This window comes from Grammomys surdaster, unplaced genomic scaffold, assembly GCF_004785775.1.
Source record: "Grammomys surdaster isolate TR1022 unplaced genomic scaffold, NIH_TR_1.0 190, whole genome shotgun sequence".
NCBI lineage: Eukaryota > Metazoa > Chordata > Mammalia > Rodentia > Muridae > Grammomys > Grammomys surdaster.
Window position 1 is genome coordinate 4,182,585 of NW_021604635.1, and position 18,706 is coordinate 4,201,290.

General features: G+C 38.9%; 1 protein-coding gene across 1 annotated transcript in view; it reads right to left on the reverse strand.

The window, feature by feature from the left end:
* Rev3l (REV3 like, DNA directed polymerase zeta catalytic subunit) overlaps positions 1–18,706 on the reverse strand; it is a 148,728-nt gene that overhangs the window by 68,824 nt on the left and 61,198 nt on the right. The window contains exons 5-9 of the mRNA XM_028768990.1: positions 11,652–11,748; positions 6,096–6,190; positions 4,948–5,052; positions 3,861–3,945; positions 3,627–3,775 (exon numbers count right to left, since the gene is read on the reverse strand). Coding sequence (XP_028624823.1) covers positions 3,627–3,775; positions 3,861–3,945; positions 4,948–5,052; positions 6,096–6,190; positions 11,652–11,748 — 531 coding nt within the window. The remainder of the gene's footprint in view (positions 1–3,626; positions 3,776–3,860; positions 3,946–4,947; positions 5,053–6,095; positions 6,191–11,651; positions 11,749–18,706) is intronic.

The following is an 18,706-nucleotide window of genomic DNA, read 5'->3' on the forward strand; positions in this document are numbered from 1 at the left end:
AAGGACTATGGGCAACAGAGAAAAGCTGAAAGCAAGAGAGGTGGTCTTCCCCAGCGAAGAGCACACCGATTGGTTGTTCAGTACCAACAGTCAGCCCTGAAAACATACATACATTATACAGACTAAAAGGTTGTACTTAGGAATATGCATATATACATGCAGTAACAATTAGTGAAAAAAAAAAGAGGCTATAAATTTGAAGAAGTGTAGGCAGGAGCTCACCAGAAGGGGTGGACAGAGGAAGGGAAGGAAGAAATACTGTAATTATGTCACAAACACAAAAGAATCAGTGCAAGGAAAACATGTGCTCTACTGAGCAGTGGATGCTGCTTAGCTGTGGCTGAAGAATCCACTGTGACGCATAAGTGATCAGCACCACTGGGACAGGTCTTCCGGGAAGTGTCTCTTAGGTCAGCAGCACTGGGACAGGTCTTCCAGGAAGTGTCTCTTAGGTCAGCACCACTGGGACAAGTCTTCCGGGAAGTGTCTCTTAGGTCAGCACACAGAAATTGTTGTGGTGGTGGAGGAAGACTGCATATCAAGTGGTATCTGAAAGTCATCTCTACCTGGCACTGGTGCTGAAGTCTTAAGTGTCCTTCACATGGTAATACGCAGATGTCAGGTGCAAGTCTGAAGTGGACACAGAGAGCAGCTCCAGCCTAGCACTGTGTGGCAGATTTGGAATCACTGGAGAGGCCAAGAATGGCCACTGATGATGATGGTGCAGTGGATGTCCCAGCACGCCAGAAATGTCAGGACCGAGGCCCTTGCCAGCAAGGAGATGATAGCTGTGACATGGAGCCAGCATGGAGTCTCTGAGACATGTCCCATGTGCCAGGGATGGCAGAGAGAAAGAAGTGGAATTATTCAACCCTTCAGAATCCAGAAGATCATGAGGAAGTTGCAGGTGTTAGACACGGAGCTTTTTACATTATTGGATTTTGGTTTTGATTTGACTGTTAACTATGCCATGGTTCTTCCCTCTTTGTACACAAGGTTTATATATAGTGAGTTTTGTTCTTCTTACAGGTGTCCCTAGTTAAGACACTGTGGTGGCTAGAATGAGACTTTTAAAGAGAATTTGGACTTTTAAACTGTTAGAATTCTTTAAAAGACTAGGGGGCCTTTGAAAGTTAGACTATTTTAAATTATGATAATACTATAAGATCTTGTACATAAACCAAAAGAAAATGCTATGGTTTACAGTGGTAAGTTGATATGTCCAGTAGAAAGGGTTTTTAGTCTCCCAGTGAGCTTCAACTGTCAACACAACTTACAGTGATCTGAAGGCATATCAACCGGTAACTGCCTGGATCAAACTGCCCTGGAGCATGTCAGAGGGATGTGTTCTCCATTGCTTACTGCTGTAGGAAGGCCCATCCCGTCTGGGCAGTGCCCCCGCGGGCAGGTGGCCTTCTACTGTGTAGGAATGGCAGCTGAGCAAGCCAGAGGGAGGCAGCCAGGAAGCAGCTCTCCTCCATGGTTCTCACCTCTACTCCTGCTTGAGCATTTGCCCTTATTTTCCTCACTGATGGATTCTTACCTGGAAGCGTGAGATGAAATAAAACCCTCCTTCTCCAAGTTGCTGTTGGTTGTACTATTTATGACAGCAGCAGAAACAAACGAGAACATACACCTAAGCCGTAGGATCACTACATTAGGAAACTTCCTTACATCAGGATAGAGAAGGGTTCAGACACCAAATACAGAACAAGATGTAGGCAAACATGACATTAAAATTGAAGACATGCAAAATACTAAAGAATTAAAAAACATAAGGGAGAAATAAGATGGATAAAATAAGCTTAAAAAATGGGAATTGTCTACAGAATAAGCTCTGATAGAGAGAAATAAAAAAAGGTTTTTAATCTACAAGGTATCAGGAAGTTTTATATAAGAGCCCAGGACTTGAGAGTTGGCTCTGCAGTTATGTCCTTAACGCTCGTGCAGAGTTCACTCCCAACAACAATAACAGGCAGTTCACAACCTCCTAGCAACCAATTCCCTATTCTGGTCTCTGCAGACACCTGTACATACTCAAACACACACACACAATCTTTAAAACAAATTTCCTAATGGGAAAAGGCCTTTAATTGCCTCAACTTCCTGATAGTCAGAAAATGAAGATTAAAATAAGAATATTCCACTTCAAAGAACTATAGTAGTATATATTCTTTGTATTTCATTTCAATCTATTAAATGTGATCAAGGGTCCTCCTGCCGAAGCACACTACACCTGAAACAAGGAAACTAATCAACCTTCGCTACCTTCTTACCTACTAACTGTACACAAGCATAGTTTTTGCATGCATTCTATCAGCCAACTATTCACTTGTGTTCTGTAAAGAAAATTTTGCACAAAGCCATTAAGACGACAGACGTAGCACTGGGCAAAAGTGAAAAACAATCTAACACTTGTAGAGAGATCAGTAAGTATTAAGGTAAAGCAGTCAGCAGCTAAAATGAATAATCAATGATAAATTTCAAAGTGAAGATGTTGATGTAAAAAGATGATAATCACTATTAGTAATGAGGGAAAAAAATAAAGCTTCAGTAAGATAGCATTCCATATACCCTAGAAAAATTAAAGACATGATACCAAGCGTTAAATAAAAACACTAAGTCAATAGAAGCCTTACACAATGCTGGTAGTAACATAAAACAAAGTGCCCACTATGGAAACAACTTGGCATTTCTTTAAAAACAAACAAAAAAAACAAACAAACAAAAATTTACCACATGCTCTACAAATTCCACACTCTGGTGTCTACTGAAAAGAAATGAAAACATACTTATTTAAGCATTACTTTATAGTAAGGTTTACTTTGCAACTGGTCTATCTGCTACTATTTCTAATATTTTATAATTTCCACACCACATTTACTTTAAATTTCATATTTTATTGTTCATATGAACATTATTTTTAATCAATCAAAAGTGAAAACAACTCAAACATCTACCAATTGGTAAATGGATTAACGAATATAACAACTGGTTATTAAAGAGAAATCAAATATTGATAATTACCACAGCATAAACCCTGAAAGTATTTGCTAAGTGTTAGAAGAACAAATCCATATTGTATGATTTCATTTATACGACATATCTAGGAATGCAGACAGACAAAAATCTAAGAAGACGGTGGCTTGGGAAACTGGAGCTGGGAATGGTCATGACTGCCAATAAGGAAGCCTGTATACTGAAGGATATTTTCTAAAATTAGATTATGGAGTAATTATGTCCTTAAAATGAGTGAATCTGTGCTATTCAAATTATTTCTCAATTAGCTGTTTAAATACACATTTTTGAATATAATGCTAGTTACTTAATTTATGCCAATAGTGACATCCTTTATATAAAATTTGAAACATTAAGCAACAGGACATACATATATAAAAATCATCACAAAATTTTACATCATAATGGTTTATACAAACTTTACTGTAGTGTTTATCTTTAGAGATTTAGAAAGGGTCAAAGAACTGGAAATAATTTTTGCTGCATCCATATTTATTTCTGAGGAGAAAAACAAACAAGGAAACAGCTAACTATTAACCTAAGTGTCCAATACCATATTTGTTTTAGTATTTTTTTGTTTAATTGAGAAGACAGTCAGATAATCTCACCTTTGCTCAGATCAGTATCTTTGTGGACTTCTATCATATTGGCTGGTGAACAGGAAACCATTTCAGGAGAAAGAATCTCAGAGTGCAGTGTTAACTCAGCAGAGAACTCCTGGGATCCATTGCTGTAGTCCACAGATCCTGACAGTGTTCTGCTTCATTAAAACATGACTTTTGTAACAAACCATTTACCAAAGCAGTAAACTTAGCTGAGATCTCTGATAAGTAACCACTTACACTGAGAAGTCATTCTGTTTGAGAATTTCCTGAAGTCTCTTCTGAAATTTTTTTTCACTTTCTGTTGCTGGCACAAATCTGCAATCTTTAAATTTAATTAAAAAGTGCATTAGATAGCAAGTGGATGAAATAATTTTCCTTTCTCCTTAAAGGAGCTTTGAAAGTCACAGTAATTTATCTTTCTCCTGACCCATATCCCACCACCTAAATGCAGTGTGTTATAGAACCACACAAAAGAGAAATGGAGGTTATTAAACAAGGAAATTAAGAACGTATCAAACTTCAAGTTTAAGTTCTACAATTATAACCTAAGACATACAGATAACAACAAAACTATTGCTCTCAATTCATAAATATATCACGTACCCTGAACTTAGAAATTTCCTCCTTTGTCAAATACATTTTTTAATATACTTAATTTTTACCAATACTTAATAAATACTTAAATTTTACCAATACATTTTTGGCACTCTAGATATTACAGTGAAATTCAAATTTTAATTGGGCTTCAGTAGAGACTTATCACAACATCTCTTTCCCTGAGCTGTCCTTTAAACTGTTAGTTTTATCTTTAAATTTTTTCTATATACATGGTTTGTAAGCCCTCAAATTCAGAGTACAGCAACATTTAATTATGAAGGAACATTTTCCTCAGCTGCACATGATGATCAAGGTGAGAGGTTACATGACAGTTTCAGAGGACAGTGAGTGTTTCCTGGCCAACACTTGCAAAGTAGAACAAATAAAATGGTGTTTCTGCGTGAGGATCCATGGTTTTCAGTACCTTATTTGGAAAAAGAAAACACAACTATGCTTCGTGATGGAAAGGGAACAACTGACTGTTGTGTCAAGAAGGTTAGGCACACAAGAAACAAGCACACACAGAGACAAAGGGATGACTATAATAAAGGGTACTCTGGAGGTAATTGTAAAGATGTACTGGCTGTATAGCAATGACCACAGGAGATTTACATAGAAAGATTAAGGGTAATTTAAGACACAACATCTAGTGCTGAGGGCAAACTCAATGTCTATTTTCCCATTAGAAGTATTTACTCACATCATTAGAGCATTATCAGGCTTTTACCTTGTGATTCAGGCTGGCTAATTTGAGAGCTTTCATTCCTGTTTCTTCGCCGCTGTTTTTCATCTTCCCATATGGCCTGCAGCCCGGGGTTTCCACCAATTTGAGCTGTAATCACAACAATACGACAAGTGTCAAAGTGAAAATTTCTTCTCTATAGACTGCTTAAACTTTAGTAAGTACTTGGTGGGGGGTGGTTTGCTGCGTATCCTGACTGGCCTGGAACTCATGTGTAACCCAGGTTGACCTGGGACCCAATAGAGATCTATCTGCCTGCTTCTGTCTTCTCAGTGCTGGGATTAAAGGCATGTACTATCATGCCTAATATTAGTATTTTTTTTTAAGAAGAACATGGTGTGTGTTATAATGAACAATTATCTCAATTCCAACTTTATCATGGTGCTTCCTTTTTAATTTTTCTATTTTGACTGAAAAAAAAAATCACCCCAAGTAAGTAAAATTCCAACACTGCTGAGTCTAAACTTCTCTCCACGGCATATAACCTGCAGATAATTACAAGGCAGGGTATATAAAATTACTTTATACTGGCTAATTTTATTTAGTGCCACTTATTTCTATTTCTTATTTAGGTAAACATAGCAATGTAAAAGAAATACAAATGAATATAACTATCTATTGTCATTAAATAGGAAATGTTCTCTGAAGAATCATTGATGAAGGCTTGGTCCCAGGCTGACAGCTGTCTGTGAGAAGTGAGTGGACTTGGAGAGCACTGAGGTAACCAGTGAATGAAGCCACTGAGCTGGATGGGCTGTTGGGAGAGGGAGTGCCGTGGTCTGTGGTATGTGTCTTATCTCGATCCCTTTCTGATCATTAGCTTCCACGAGGCAGACAACGCTGTTCATCACACCCGTCTGCCATGACATCCTGTCTTACCAGAGGCCTGGAAATTACGGAGCCAGACGACTAGGGACTGAAACCCTTGAAACTCAACCTTTAAGATGGTTTCGCCAAGTATTTTTGTCAATGCAACAGAAACAGCCAACATACCTCCCATCATAAACAAAGAGCAAACTTCAGGATATCTTGCCTTCTCCTTCTGTATCTTACTTCTTTAGTAACGCCTCTGTTCTGCTTTCTCATTACGTATTACAAGTAAGAATGTATATTAAGAATAATCACGTGTGTACCTTCAATGTCCAGCCTATTTAAGATGTCGGCAGCTACAGCATCCACTTCTAGTTCACATGTACTCAGAGGTTCAACACCTTCCAGCAATAAAGAACTGTAAAGAAAGGATATCAATAAATATAGTAATTAGCACAAACTTCCCAAGTTGTTGTTGCTAGGATCTGAGAATTTTCTTATGTAGGAATTCATGCTCTGATAGTAATGAGAAAACCTGAGAATATTAAATGAATTCATGAATATTCATGATACTATGTGTAAGAAATAACAATGGAACAAGAAAAATTATAATGCTAACCTCTGGATATCATTTACTGTCCATATATTCAGAATCATATTTTAAATGTGAGGAAGATTTAATATCTAGCATGTGGGTATGGCTGAAGCATGGTGAAGACAACACAGGGATTCACTACAATTCATAAATATTTAAAATCAGCTGCTCATGAACCTTCTCCTGCACTCACACATGACTGTTAGATGCTCATGGACCTTCCCCTGCACTCACACGTGACTGTTAGAGAAGGGAGGTGCTCATGGACCTTCCCTGCACTCAGACATGACTGTTAAAGAAGGGAGGTGCTCATGGACCCTTCCCTGCACTCAGACATGACTGTTAGAGAAGGGAGGTGAGCACACTGACAGGTGGGCAAGTGACATTCCTTCTTCTTGTCCTCAGCCCCTGCTGAGCTGGAGGCACTGACATTCTTTCCCCTGCTGAAGAGCTAGCCACACGGGCAGTGAGGGCCAGCTGGCACAGGTGACAAGAGTGCCTTCTGATGAGAACTTCAGATCGTTCTCACTGACACTCTTTGACCTGAACACATTGCTTAGTCCCTGCAGAGTCACTGAAAAGAAAGAGGAAGACACCATGGAACTGTCCATTCCTCCCAGAATGCATAGGAACCTGGTGCAGATCCCAGTTTTCCTCTTGCAAACTTTATAGCTCATGCCTGATAGATTATTAAATGAAAATGAAAGATTAGAAACATTGCTTGTAATAGGAGATGCAGATTTTAGTAACTTTTTATTGACTTTTAAGGTTTTAAGGTGAACATTAAGAAACTTTGATTTTCTACTGCCTTTTCCTAAAGAGAATTTGGTGGACATTAGACACTAAGTTGTCATGGCTGGTAGCGCACAGTTCAATAAAAGAAAGTCTGCTGGGATGCCTGAGGATGCCTGAGGTCTGCCTCTCATCTTCTACAGTTCTCTCAGCACCACAAAACAGAACAAAGAAGTTAATTTGTTAAATCACAGACACACACAAATCTTTGTGCCAATTCTAAAGAAGGGCATAGTAAGCTAAGCTATCACAACATGTCCCTTTCCCTTTTGGAGAAAAGAATTCCCAAAGTAGGCTGGCCTCCCTGTCCATATAAATGAACCAAGGCCATGTTGTCATGAACTAAGTGCTAGATAGACGAGTTCAGTTAACAATTTTCTTCTTACAATAACATGCTTTACAACTTGAAAGAATTATAGTGAAAAATATAGGAGTTACGATAAAAATAAACGTTACTAAAAGCGGTACTTTAAGGGAAAAGACTCAGCAACACTGAAAAAATATCTCACAGTAGAAAAAAAATTGTTTCTCTTTGAGAGAAGGTCTCTCTACATAGCCCTGGCTGTCCTGGAATCTATGGTGCACACCAGGTGGGCCTCAGATTCACAGAGATCTGCCTGTCTTTGCCTTCCAAGTGCTGGGATGAAATGTACACCACCATGTTTTGTGGTTGTTTTTAAAGACAACGTCTCGCTGAGCATATAGCCCAGGCTGGCCTGGGACCTGGAATTATAGGTATGTATATCACCATACCTAGAAAAAAATAAATTTGTAACTTTTTTGTCTTTATTACAAAACTATTCAGAAATTCCAAGCAGTATTTCTTGAGGGGAGAATCTTTTCAAAATAAATTATTTTCAGTAGAAAAAATGATTACAAAGTTTTGAGTCATTAAGTAAATGCAGAAAATTCATTTTGGTTATGAAAGTTAGATAAAAATGACAATGGAACTTACAAGATTGTTCCTAAGTATTCTCTAACAACTGAATACAAGAGATCAATTAATTAGAATCATGGCAGACAGAATTTAAACACTCTAAAAATACCTACAGGTTGGTTCAGCTTGCCTTACATGTATGGCAGCTTGAGTTCAATCTTGAAGCCAAATCCATGCAACAGTAGGAGAAACTCACTCCTTAAGATGCCCTCTGATCACCACAACACCCATTCTGTCACATGAGCCTACAAATACATCACTCACATGCGCGCACACGCACATGCACACACACTCTATTGGGTAGACACAGTGTACTTCTTGTTCTCAGACTATAGCTGCTGGAGCTTTATCACAGTAGTGAATGACTCTGAGAACCACAGCACCTGGTAATTTCAACTTACAACACAAGATAAACTAGAACACCTGACTTGGAACTCCCGTCTTCTTACAACTTTGTTATTTGCTATGGCCTATGTAATAATGTTTATAAAAGGATATCAAATAATTCATTGTATTTTGTAAAGGCACCCAGAAGAACATGCGAGACTAGAAAGAGAAATGAGACAAATCAATTCTACTGGTTATGAGAAAACTTCTGGCACTATCTTTTACTTACATTTAATGAAATCATAGATTTTCAGACTATATAAACATTGGGGGAAACAACAGGCTCTAAAACAAATAAAAACACATGGAGCTGGCAAGGAGTGGTAGTATACACATGTAATCTCAGCATGAGGGAAGAGGAGGCAGGAGGACTGCTACAAGTTTGAGTATACATAGTGAATTCCAGGCTAGCCAGCCACGACTATACCATGAGACTAACTATACATACATACATACATACATACATACATACATACATACATACACATATGTATTAAAGAGAAGGTCATCTACGTTTAATTGAGTTAGTAATTTCACTGAGTATAACTTTACTAGTTTGCCTAGTTATATCTTTCCCTATAGTTTAGTTTGTAGAACTTCAAAAAAAAAAGACTTCTTACAAACATTCTAAAATTCAATTTGTTATAGTAAAATTCCAATTTTTATCCTAGTTAGTGTACTTTTGTTATACTTTTATGACCTAACAAGAAGGAAGATTATTAGATGAGGCTTCAAAGTGTTATTAATGAGCAGAATTCAGGGATAGTGAACACCCTTATTACTTAAAAACCTTTAAAAATCATTCTGATGGGATAGCACAGTAATACAAATATTATTATACAGAAGCTGTAATCCAGAAGCGACCAAGACTATATCTCAGACTGGTGACCAATTATCTGGCCTAAACTACTGTGGGTAATAGCCCTTCTAAGCAGGTGGTCTGTGGTTGTATAAAAACAAGCTAAGGAAACCAGACAGAGCAAAGCAGTAGGCAGCATCCTTCTGTGGTTCTGCTTCAGTTCCTAGAGCCAAATTCCTGCCTCGAGGTCCTGCCTCGACTTTCCTTCATGCACTGAGCTATAAGATGAAATAGATCCTTTCCTTCCAAAGCTCCTTTTGATCACAGCAACTGAAAGTAAACTAGGGCAATTAGACAAGCTCTCAGTAAAAATGATCCTTTGGATTGGTTTATCCAGCAGGGTTCTAGTAAACAGCCAGGTTTATCCTCAAACTTCCAATCTTTGTGCTTCAACTTACTAAGTGTCGGGATTATTTTCATGATCATTTTAAGTTCAACCAGTAAGTTCTGTTTCATTTTGTATTGTTTTTGGTAGCCCTGGCTGTCCTCAAACTTACTAGGTAGATCACGTTGGCCTTGAACCTGGAGATCTGCTTGGCTCTGCCTCCTAAGAGCTGAGATTAAAAGTGTGCACAACCACTGTCTGGCAATACATTTTCTTAATATATATTAAAAATAAAGTCAATGAATACTATGTCCCCACCCCACTTCTTCACACATATAAACACACAAAGTTGCTTAAAAAGAAAAAAATCATTGGGTCGCTGGGCTGAGAGATACCCCAGCAAAATGCTTGCCACACAAACATGAGAATCTATGTTCACATCTCCAGTATCCATGTAAAACACTGGGGGTAGCACCCTGAGTCTGTAATTCTATCTCTGAGGAATAAGAGAGGATGTTCTCTGGGGCTGTTCAGCCTAACTGGCAAGTTTCAGGTTCAGTGAAAGGCTTCTAAGAAACACAATGGAAAGGGAGTGAGAAGGATTCCTGACTATGACACACACATACATACACAAACCAACAAACTCACTCCACAAAGATTAGTGAGCTAGTGAGATGGCTCAGTGGAGTGCTGGCAGGAAGACCTACTAATGACCTAAATTTGACCCCCAGATCTCGTAAGATAGAAGGAGAGACGCAACCTGACATTTGTCTTATTGCCCAACACTGTACCACAACACATATGCACACATACTCACACATACTCACATATGTACCGCAACACATATGCACACATACTCACCAAATAATTACATAAATATAAGTTAAAAACATATACATTTAAAAAATAAGGCCAGAAAGATGGCTCACAGGGTAAAACCATTTGGTATCAAACCTAATGACCTGAGTTCTGTTTCCAGGATCTATCTGGTAGAAAAAGAAAACTGACTCCCACAAATTGTACTCTAATTTCTGTGCATGTGTGTACATATACAACAAATAAATAAATGTAATTTAAATCTTTTAAAAATTGGATAAATATAGGAAGTTAAAAAGAAGAAAACTATACCCATGTTACCAACACCACAGTAACCAAAATAAGAGGCTCAAGAAAGCTTTGGGCAAAGTTATGTAGGACAATCTACATTATCTGTATAAAATTAACTTTATAGAGATAAGGCTACTGACTGATAATTTAGAAAGGTGGTGATTATGTGTCTCCTTTGTGGTAGAAAAATCTAAGCATTTGGAATATACTACAACTTTAACAAAAAGCATAATCAACAAAATAGTTAAAAGAAACAAGTTGTATTTTGTCGAGTATTTATTTCCATAACTCAATGTTTAGAAACCCAGAGAGTTATTTTATTAAAAATATATGCTACTTTAATTTAAAATTGCTATATTTTATAATAACTGAGTTTGTAACTTGGTAACCTGTAAAACCTCAATTTAGACTGCATGATGACAATTAATAACGGCAAGAAATTTAACAACCTACTTCAGATTCTTGTTATTAATTAGGTAATAACTATGTCTTTCTGTGATGCCCTTTATTTATTTTTAAACTACAGTTAATTTTCATCAGTGCATCAGTGGCTCTGTGTGCAGGAGTGCTGTCACTTGCACAGAGAGGTCAGACGACAGTTTATAGAACTCATTTTCTCCTTCCACCACGTGGATCCCAAGGATCAAACAGGTCATCAGTTCTGGCAGCAAGCGCCTTTACCCCTACCATCTCAACGCCCTCACCATCACGGTCTGTCCACGAAGCCCATGATTCCATGTTATGTTATTGATACATTTTAAATATAACTGTTTAAAAGACCCAAGGTAGTAAATAGTTAAGTTTGAACTATGATGACCATTGGTGACTGATCACAAATGTATATAACATTTTCATTTCTTTGACAACAGAGGCTAACCTTGGTATTTCATCCTCTTCCCACCTAAATAAAGTGCCAGCAGGAGAATTTCCTGACAACCGATGCTTGAATAATCCAGTTGCATGTGATGTATCACCTAGAGAAAGAAAGGCAAATTTAAATAAATTGTACTTATAAATATTTTGTCTAATCAATCCATCTTCCATTTATTGATTGGGGACGGAGTGTCATTACACAGCCTTGGCTGACCTAGAACTCACGGTGTAGACTAGGGCAGTCTCAACCTCACAGACCAGGCAGACTTTGCATCCTGAGTGCTAAGATTAAATGCATGAGCTACTACATCTGGCAAAGTATATTTATAATTTGTACAAAATTATCCTCTTTGTAAAATAATTTACAAATCATGTAAAAACACCCAAATATATTTTAAAGAGTCACTGATACACAGGATTACATACACACAGTTGAGAGCAATAATTCTAAACTAAGACTGGGAAAAAAAGTATTTCTAATGAATTGATTTGAGTAAGAAGCACTTATAAAACCTCATAGCATAATAAGTATATCTAAATGATTAACACCTCATTACAAAATAGAAAACTAAGGTGTCAGGGTGGGTTGGTACCCAGGAGGGACTTTCCCCTTCTCAGAGATGAAGAGAGGGAGGGGCTGTGTGAGGAGAGGGCAGTGGGAGGAGACAGGTGGGGGAACTGTGATCAGGATGTAAAGTGAGTGAATAAATAAGTAAATGGGGAAAAAGACACACACACACACACACACACACACACACACACACACTGACGAGACTACTTCACGTCTGCCACCAGCAATGAGAGTTGCTATGGTATAACACATGGGCCAGCACTGGTTAGGTTATCATGACTCTTGAATTGTAGCTTTTTATAATAGGTGTGTAGGACTAGAACTTTCTGGTTTAATTAAAATTTTCCTATTAAATATTGTTGAATATCATCTTTTTTGTGTGTTTGCCGTCAACTTTAGGGAAAAGAAAAATGTGTTTTAGTTTTTTAGCAAGGTTTAATTGGTTTGCTTTTTAAATTGATTTTTTTCAGAGTTACCTAAATACTATAGGTATAATTATATATTAAATACAAAAATATTTACAGTGAGATTTCTTTGCATTTTAAATATGATTTATTTATTGTGTCCATGTGTCGTGAACCCAAGACTACTTGTGCTCATTGTCTTGGCTGCTCTCAATTCGGGCCACCTGTGTCTTGCCAAAGCTTACCAGGGACAGACACCTCTTCTTAGCCTATCTTCCTCCCTCTGGGACCCGTCAGATCTCAGCCTGACCTCCACAGGGACCCTCCAGCCACCACATGTGACTCAGAGTCCAGAACCTTGTCAGCTGCCTGACAGGGACTCTTCCTTGTTTTATCTGGCTCTGAGACCCAGGACTGGTCCATGCTGACAGGACAAACTTTTCCAGGTTCCTTGTCTAAACAGCAAAGGTACTAGACTACAGCAGAGAAACAGAAGAGCCAAGATAGAGGCTGTCCCCTCAAAATCACACAACAAAGAAACTGAGATAACTCTCCTATGAATTAGACTCTTCCTGGACATTACACTTATCTCAGATGAAATTTGACATAAACAAAACTAACAAAAAACAAGAAACAAAAAAAGAAAATCGAAAAATTCAATGAACAAATTAACCCTAAATGCACAATACCAATGCAGAATGAAAAGTAATGCAAAAATCCAAAATAACACAAATCACCTCCAAAACAAAAATCTCATAGTAATGGGATAGAAAATTCCATGGGCAAACTGCACCTCAAAAAACTGAAAGAAGAAAAAGAAATGAATAACACAAGAAGTCAATCCAAACATGGAAATAGTTTGAATTTTTAAATAATACCCAAACTGAAATGATGCTAGAATGGAAAACACCAGTAAATCAATCCCAAACTCCAGTGGAAAGCCTCACCAACAGAAAACAGGCAGGAATGGAAGATAGTACTGGAAATGGATCCCTGTGCAAAGGTCAATAAATAAAAAAATAAACAAAAGATGAGAACATGGGAGAGTTTGGGACACGAAGACAATTACCGTCTTAATTATGAGCACAGCAGAAGAAAACCATAGAAGAGAACAAGCCTAGAGAAAGAGGTGCATATCTAGATACTAACAGCCTACAGAACACTAAGTAGACAAGACCAGAAAACTAAATACTCTACAGTATATGGTAGTTAAAATATTAAAAACACAGAATAAAGAAAAGGTATTAAAAGCTGCAAGCGCGTCTTGGGGCTTGAGGGATGATAGCTCAGTGGTTAAGAGCACTTACTATCCTTACAGTGAACTTGAACTCAGTTCCTCTGACACCCACACTGCAGCTCTCGGGGAGCACTTTTAACTCTAGTAGCAGGGGATTTAATTTTCTCTTCTTGCGTCTCCAGGCACCAGGTACACACATGGCAAACACACGTAAATGCAGGCTAAACATGTGTGTCCATAAAATAAAAGTAAATAAATCTTTAAAAATATATCTTAGAATAAATCTAACCTAGAAAAGTAAATATATATATATATATATATATATATATATATGAAAAACTTTAAGACACTGAAAAAGAAAACTGGAAAGGATCTCAGAAGATGGAGAGACTATCCATGCCCATGGGTCAACAGAAAAATAGGAAAATTCACATCCTATCAAAAGCAAAATAGGGGTTCAATGCAATCCTCATCAAGTTTTCACAGAAGTTTCTTCACAGAAACTGAAAAAAAAAAAAAATCTTACAAAGAGCCGAGGAGAGTTCAACCAATCTTGGACAGCCCTAGGACGGCTGGAGGACCACCATTCCAGATTTCAAGTCATACCACATACTTAGATCACTTGTGACCACCATTCCAGATTTCAAGTCAGACCACATACTTAGATCACTTGCATACTGCTTAGTTTTTTGGCTTTTTCTTTTTTCAACTTGACACAACCCAGAGTGATCTCAGAAAAGTGAACCTCAATTGAGAAGATGCCCCCATCATAGTGACTTGTAAGCAAGCAAGCCTGCAGGTCATGTATTTTTGAGTGATGTGGAGGGGCCAGACAACTGGAGTGGTGCCATCCCTGGGCAGGAGGAGGTCCTAGGATGTTTAAGAAAGCAAAATGGGCAAGTCAAGCGGAGGAAGCCAAAGAGCAGCATTCCTCCATGCCCTCTGCCGGGAGTTTTGGCCTCTCGGCTTCGCTCAATAGACTGTTACCAAAGATTTCTTCCTCACCTCAAGCTGCTTTTGGTCACGGTTTTTACCATAAGAATAGAAAGCAAACTAGGACACTACAGTAATAAAACCAGCATGGTGTTGGTATAAAAACAGGCACTGACAAACGGAAGAGAAGTACAGAGCACAAAGACTCCTACAGCACTCCTACAGGAATGCTACTGTTGACAAAGAGGCCAGCAGCACATTAGAGCCATCATCTTCTACAAGTGGTGCTGGTCAAAGCGTACAGCTACATGCACAAGAATGAATGAGATCCTTATATCTCACCCTGCATAAAACTCAACTCCACATGGACCGGTGGCCTCCAAAGAGACCTGACATTCTGAATCTGACCAAGAGAAAAGTAGAGAATACACTTGAACTCAATGGCACGGGGAAAGTCTCTGAACGTGACCCCAACAGCGCATGCATGGAGGCAAATAACTAATACACAGGACCTCATGAAACTAAAATGCACACTTCAGTAAACACAGCACCACTTATAGAATCTAAAAAAGACTTACCAGATATCCATGTTAGAGGCTAGTTTTAGAACATACAATGGACTAAAAAAACTAAACATTAAGGAAACAATCCAACTTAAAAATGGGGAAAAAGTAAACAGTGCTCTCATAGGAAAAAAACCACAACTGACTAAGAAATATTTTTAAAGAATATTCAGCATCCTAAGCTATAAGAGAAATGTAAATTGAAACTACTCTGAGATTTCATCTTACTGCAATCAGAATGGTTAAAAACAAAAGCCAAAATAAACTCCTCAAAAACAAAAACAAAACAAATAACAGACAGGGTGAAGTGGCACAGGCCTTAGTCCCTATACTGTTAATTAAAAAACTGTGAGTTCCAGGGCAGCCACTGCTATGTAGAGAAATGTCTAAAAAAAAAAAAAACCAAAAAACAAATAAACAAACAAACAAAAACCCCAATGACAACAAATACTGTCAGGTTTGTGGGAAAAGAGGAATACTTACTCGCTGCTGGTATGAATGTAAAGTTGCATAGCCACTATGTAAATTAGAGTGGAAGTTCCTCAGAAAGCTAGAAATACTCCTACCACATGTATGGTCCATCTAGCTATACTACTGTTGGGCATATACCCAGACTCCATGTATCCTACTACAGAAACATCTGCTTATCTATGGTCACAACAGATAAGAAATCCAAACAGCCTAGATGTCCATCAACTAATAAATGGATAAGAAAAATGTAGAACATTTACTCAGTTATTTAAAAAAGTGAACATATGAAACTGACAGGTAAATTGTGCAGAGTAGAGGAAGCCCCAGGTGAATGAAGTCTGAGTGAATGTATATTTTCATATATGCAGGTGCTGTTGAAAACTCCAAGATCAAGTGGCCTATGGAACGCTGACAAAGCCAGTATCCACATGGGCCAGGCTCGGGAGGAATGGGCAAGCTTTCCTAGGAGTCTGAGGATGAAGTCTGTGAAACACTGACCACCGTGTAAAGACTAGTACCCACGACTTCCTTCTGGAGGTGGTCCACAGCCTTGCGACAGAGGCCTCCTACTCAGACAACCTAAGCCCTCCCCCAGGGCTGAACCTAACAAATGTGCTGAGCTTCCTACGGTGATAGAGGTGGCGGCTACAGAAGATCCCATCTTCTTTGCAACTGTGTCTGGCCTTTCTTCGTTCCCTCAACGCCACAAGCCAAGGTTCCAGGACCAAGACACTTGTGATATGGTGACAAATGGATGGAGCTAGGAACAATCATTTTCAGGGAACTCGGATCTGGAAAGACAAATGTTTTCTCTCGTTTGTGGTGTTGGCTTTTTCAGATGTTTGCTCCATTTGGAATTACCCATAGAGGTCAGAAAATTGGTAAGGGGCTGTAGTGGGATGGGCTGTTCAAGGGAGGGGTGACAGAATGCAGCGGTATACTGGGTTAAAGAAAAACAGCAAAAAGGATTAAATGGGAATGGGATGCTAAGGTACAGCAGGACTATGGGGGATGTCTGTCACTGTTTTATGGCTGTGAAGACAGACCATGAGCAAGAAAACTCTTATAAAAGAAAGCTTGTATTGGGGTTGGCTTACAGTTTCAGAGGTTACTCCATTATTATCACCGCAGAGAGCATTGGTGCATGCAGGCAGACATGGTGCTGAAGAAGCAGCTGAGAGTTCTACATCCTGATCTGTAGACAGAGGAGAGACTAGGCCTGGCATGGGCTTTTGAAACCTCAAAGTTCACCCCCAGTGACACACTTCCTCCAATAAGGCCACACCTCCTAAACCTTCTAAATCATTTTAAATCGTTTCACTCCCTGGTGACAAAATAGTCACATACATTAGCCTATGGGCACACTAAAACATTTCAAGAAGTCACATGAGAAGCCTCATTAAATATATACATACACAATTACAATCACCCCATAATAGGGCAACAGTGTCCCTACGTTCCGTTTCCATCAGAGAATAACATATGAAAAGCCCAGAGCCAGGGATGTGTTAGCTCTTTTGGAGTTTGTTACCAAGTGAAGTAATATCCAATTGTTAACCAACTGGGAGAATACTGTTGATAGCAGTGCAAGATGACAGAGGCATGGCTTATGAAATTCTACAGGGACGTTTAAAGACGATCAACAGTGCTTGTATGATGTACGTGAATTGTAGGGTATTGCCAATGTTCTTGATTACTCTCTAGAACTTGAAGGTAAGTCCCTACTGTAAACATATCACATAACTGACTCACGGGACAAAAGGAAATCAAGCTGCTGTCCACTGAGAAGCCTTGTCCCTGCACGCTAGATTCCCTAGTGCTTGCAGGGTCTATGCTACAAGAAGAGAAGAGTGCACACCATTATTACTCAGCTATGAATTCTGCCAGCTATAAAAATGACCAGCTCACTGGTACAAAAGTGGTGCAAAGGTTCTAAGAGTAGCCATTTATAGTCTTGTTGTATTTAAGAACTGTTCCACAACTTGAAATCTGTTATCTGGCACTGACATGGGGGACATGAACTGGTAGCTAGACAGGCCATAGGCCCTAAAGGAGAATCTATCATTAGATTCTCTGTTAAATGGGCACAGAATTAGACAGAGTCCTAATTATTTATAATTATACCCATAGATTAGCAGGACAACTGTCAATTCTCATCAGACAGCTTTCATTTTGCAGTAGATGGTGATCAACAGAGAGACCCACACCTGGTCAAGGTTATACACACACACGCGCACACACACACACACGCGCACACACACACACAGTGGAATGCACAAACCTAAATAGGCATCTACATTCTACATCGCGCTCAGGGATCATTTCAGAAAAGATGGTGGGAAGATTGTAAGAGTCAGAAGCAGTAGAGTAATAAAAGGAATCAGTGCTTTCTGGACACAGCAGGGCAACAGAACATACAAATTTACAGCAGTAAATACATCATGCACAAAACCTATGCGAGCATAAGGCAGGGAAAGTTCTAGCATGGAGAGAGGAGCTGGACAGCCACTTGAGGCTATGGAAATACTGGCAACCGATAGCTACTGGAGAGAGGAAAGTCAGCTTTCTGTAAGAGTGCGGTCCCTCACAGTTAACCACTCCAGCAGAGGCCACACATCTACGAGGATATGGGCAGCACAAACTGTACTTGATGAGATGAAAAACAGGACACAAAGCTGGGGGAAGGAGACGGGTATGGATCTGAGAGATATAGAGGAGGGAGTAAATAGGATTTAAGTATATTGTACAAAACTTCTCAAAGAACTGATAGACTGGGAAATATGTTTTTACTTTACGTGGATGAGTATGTGCCTGCCTGGATGGATGTGTTCCATGTGTGTGCCGGGTGCCCTAGAGGACAAAGGAGGGAACTGGAACCCT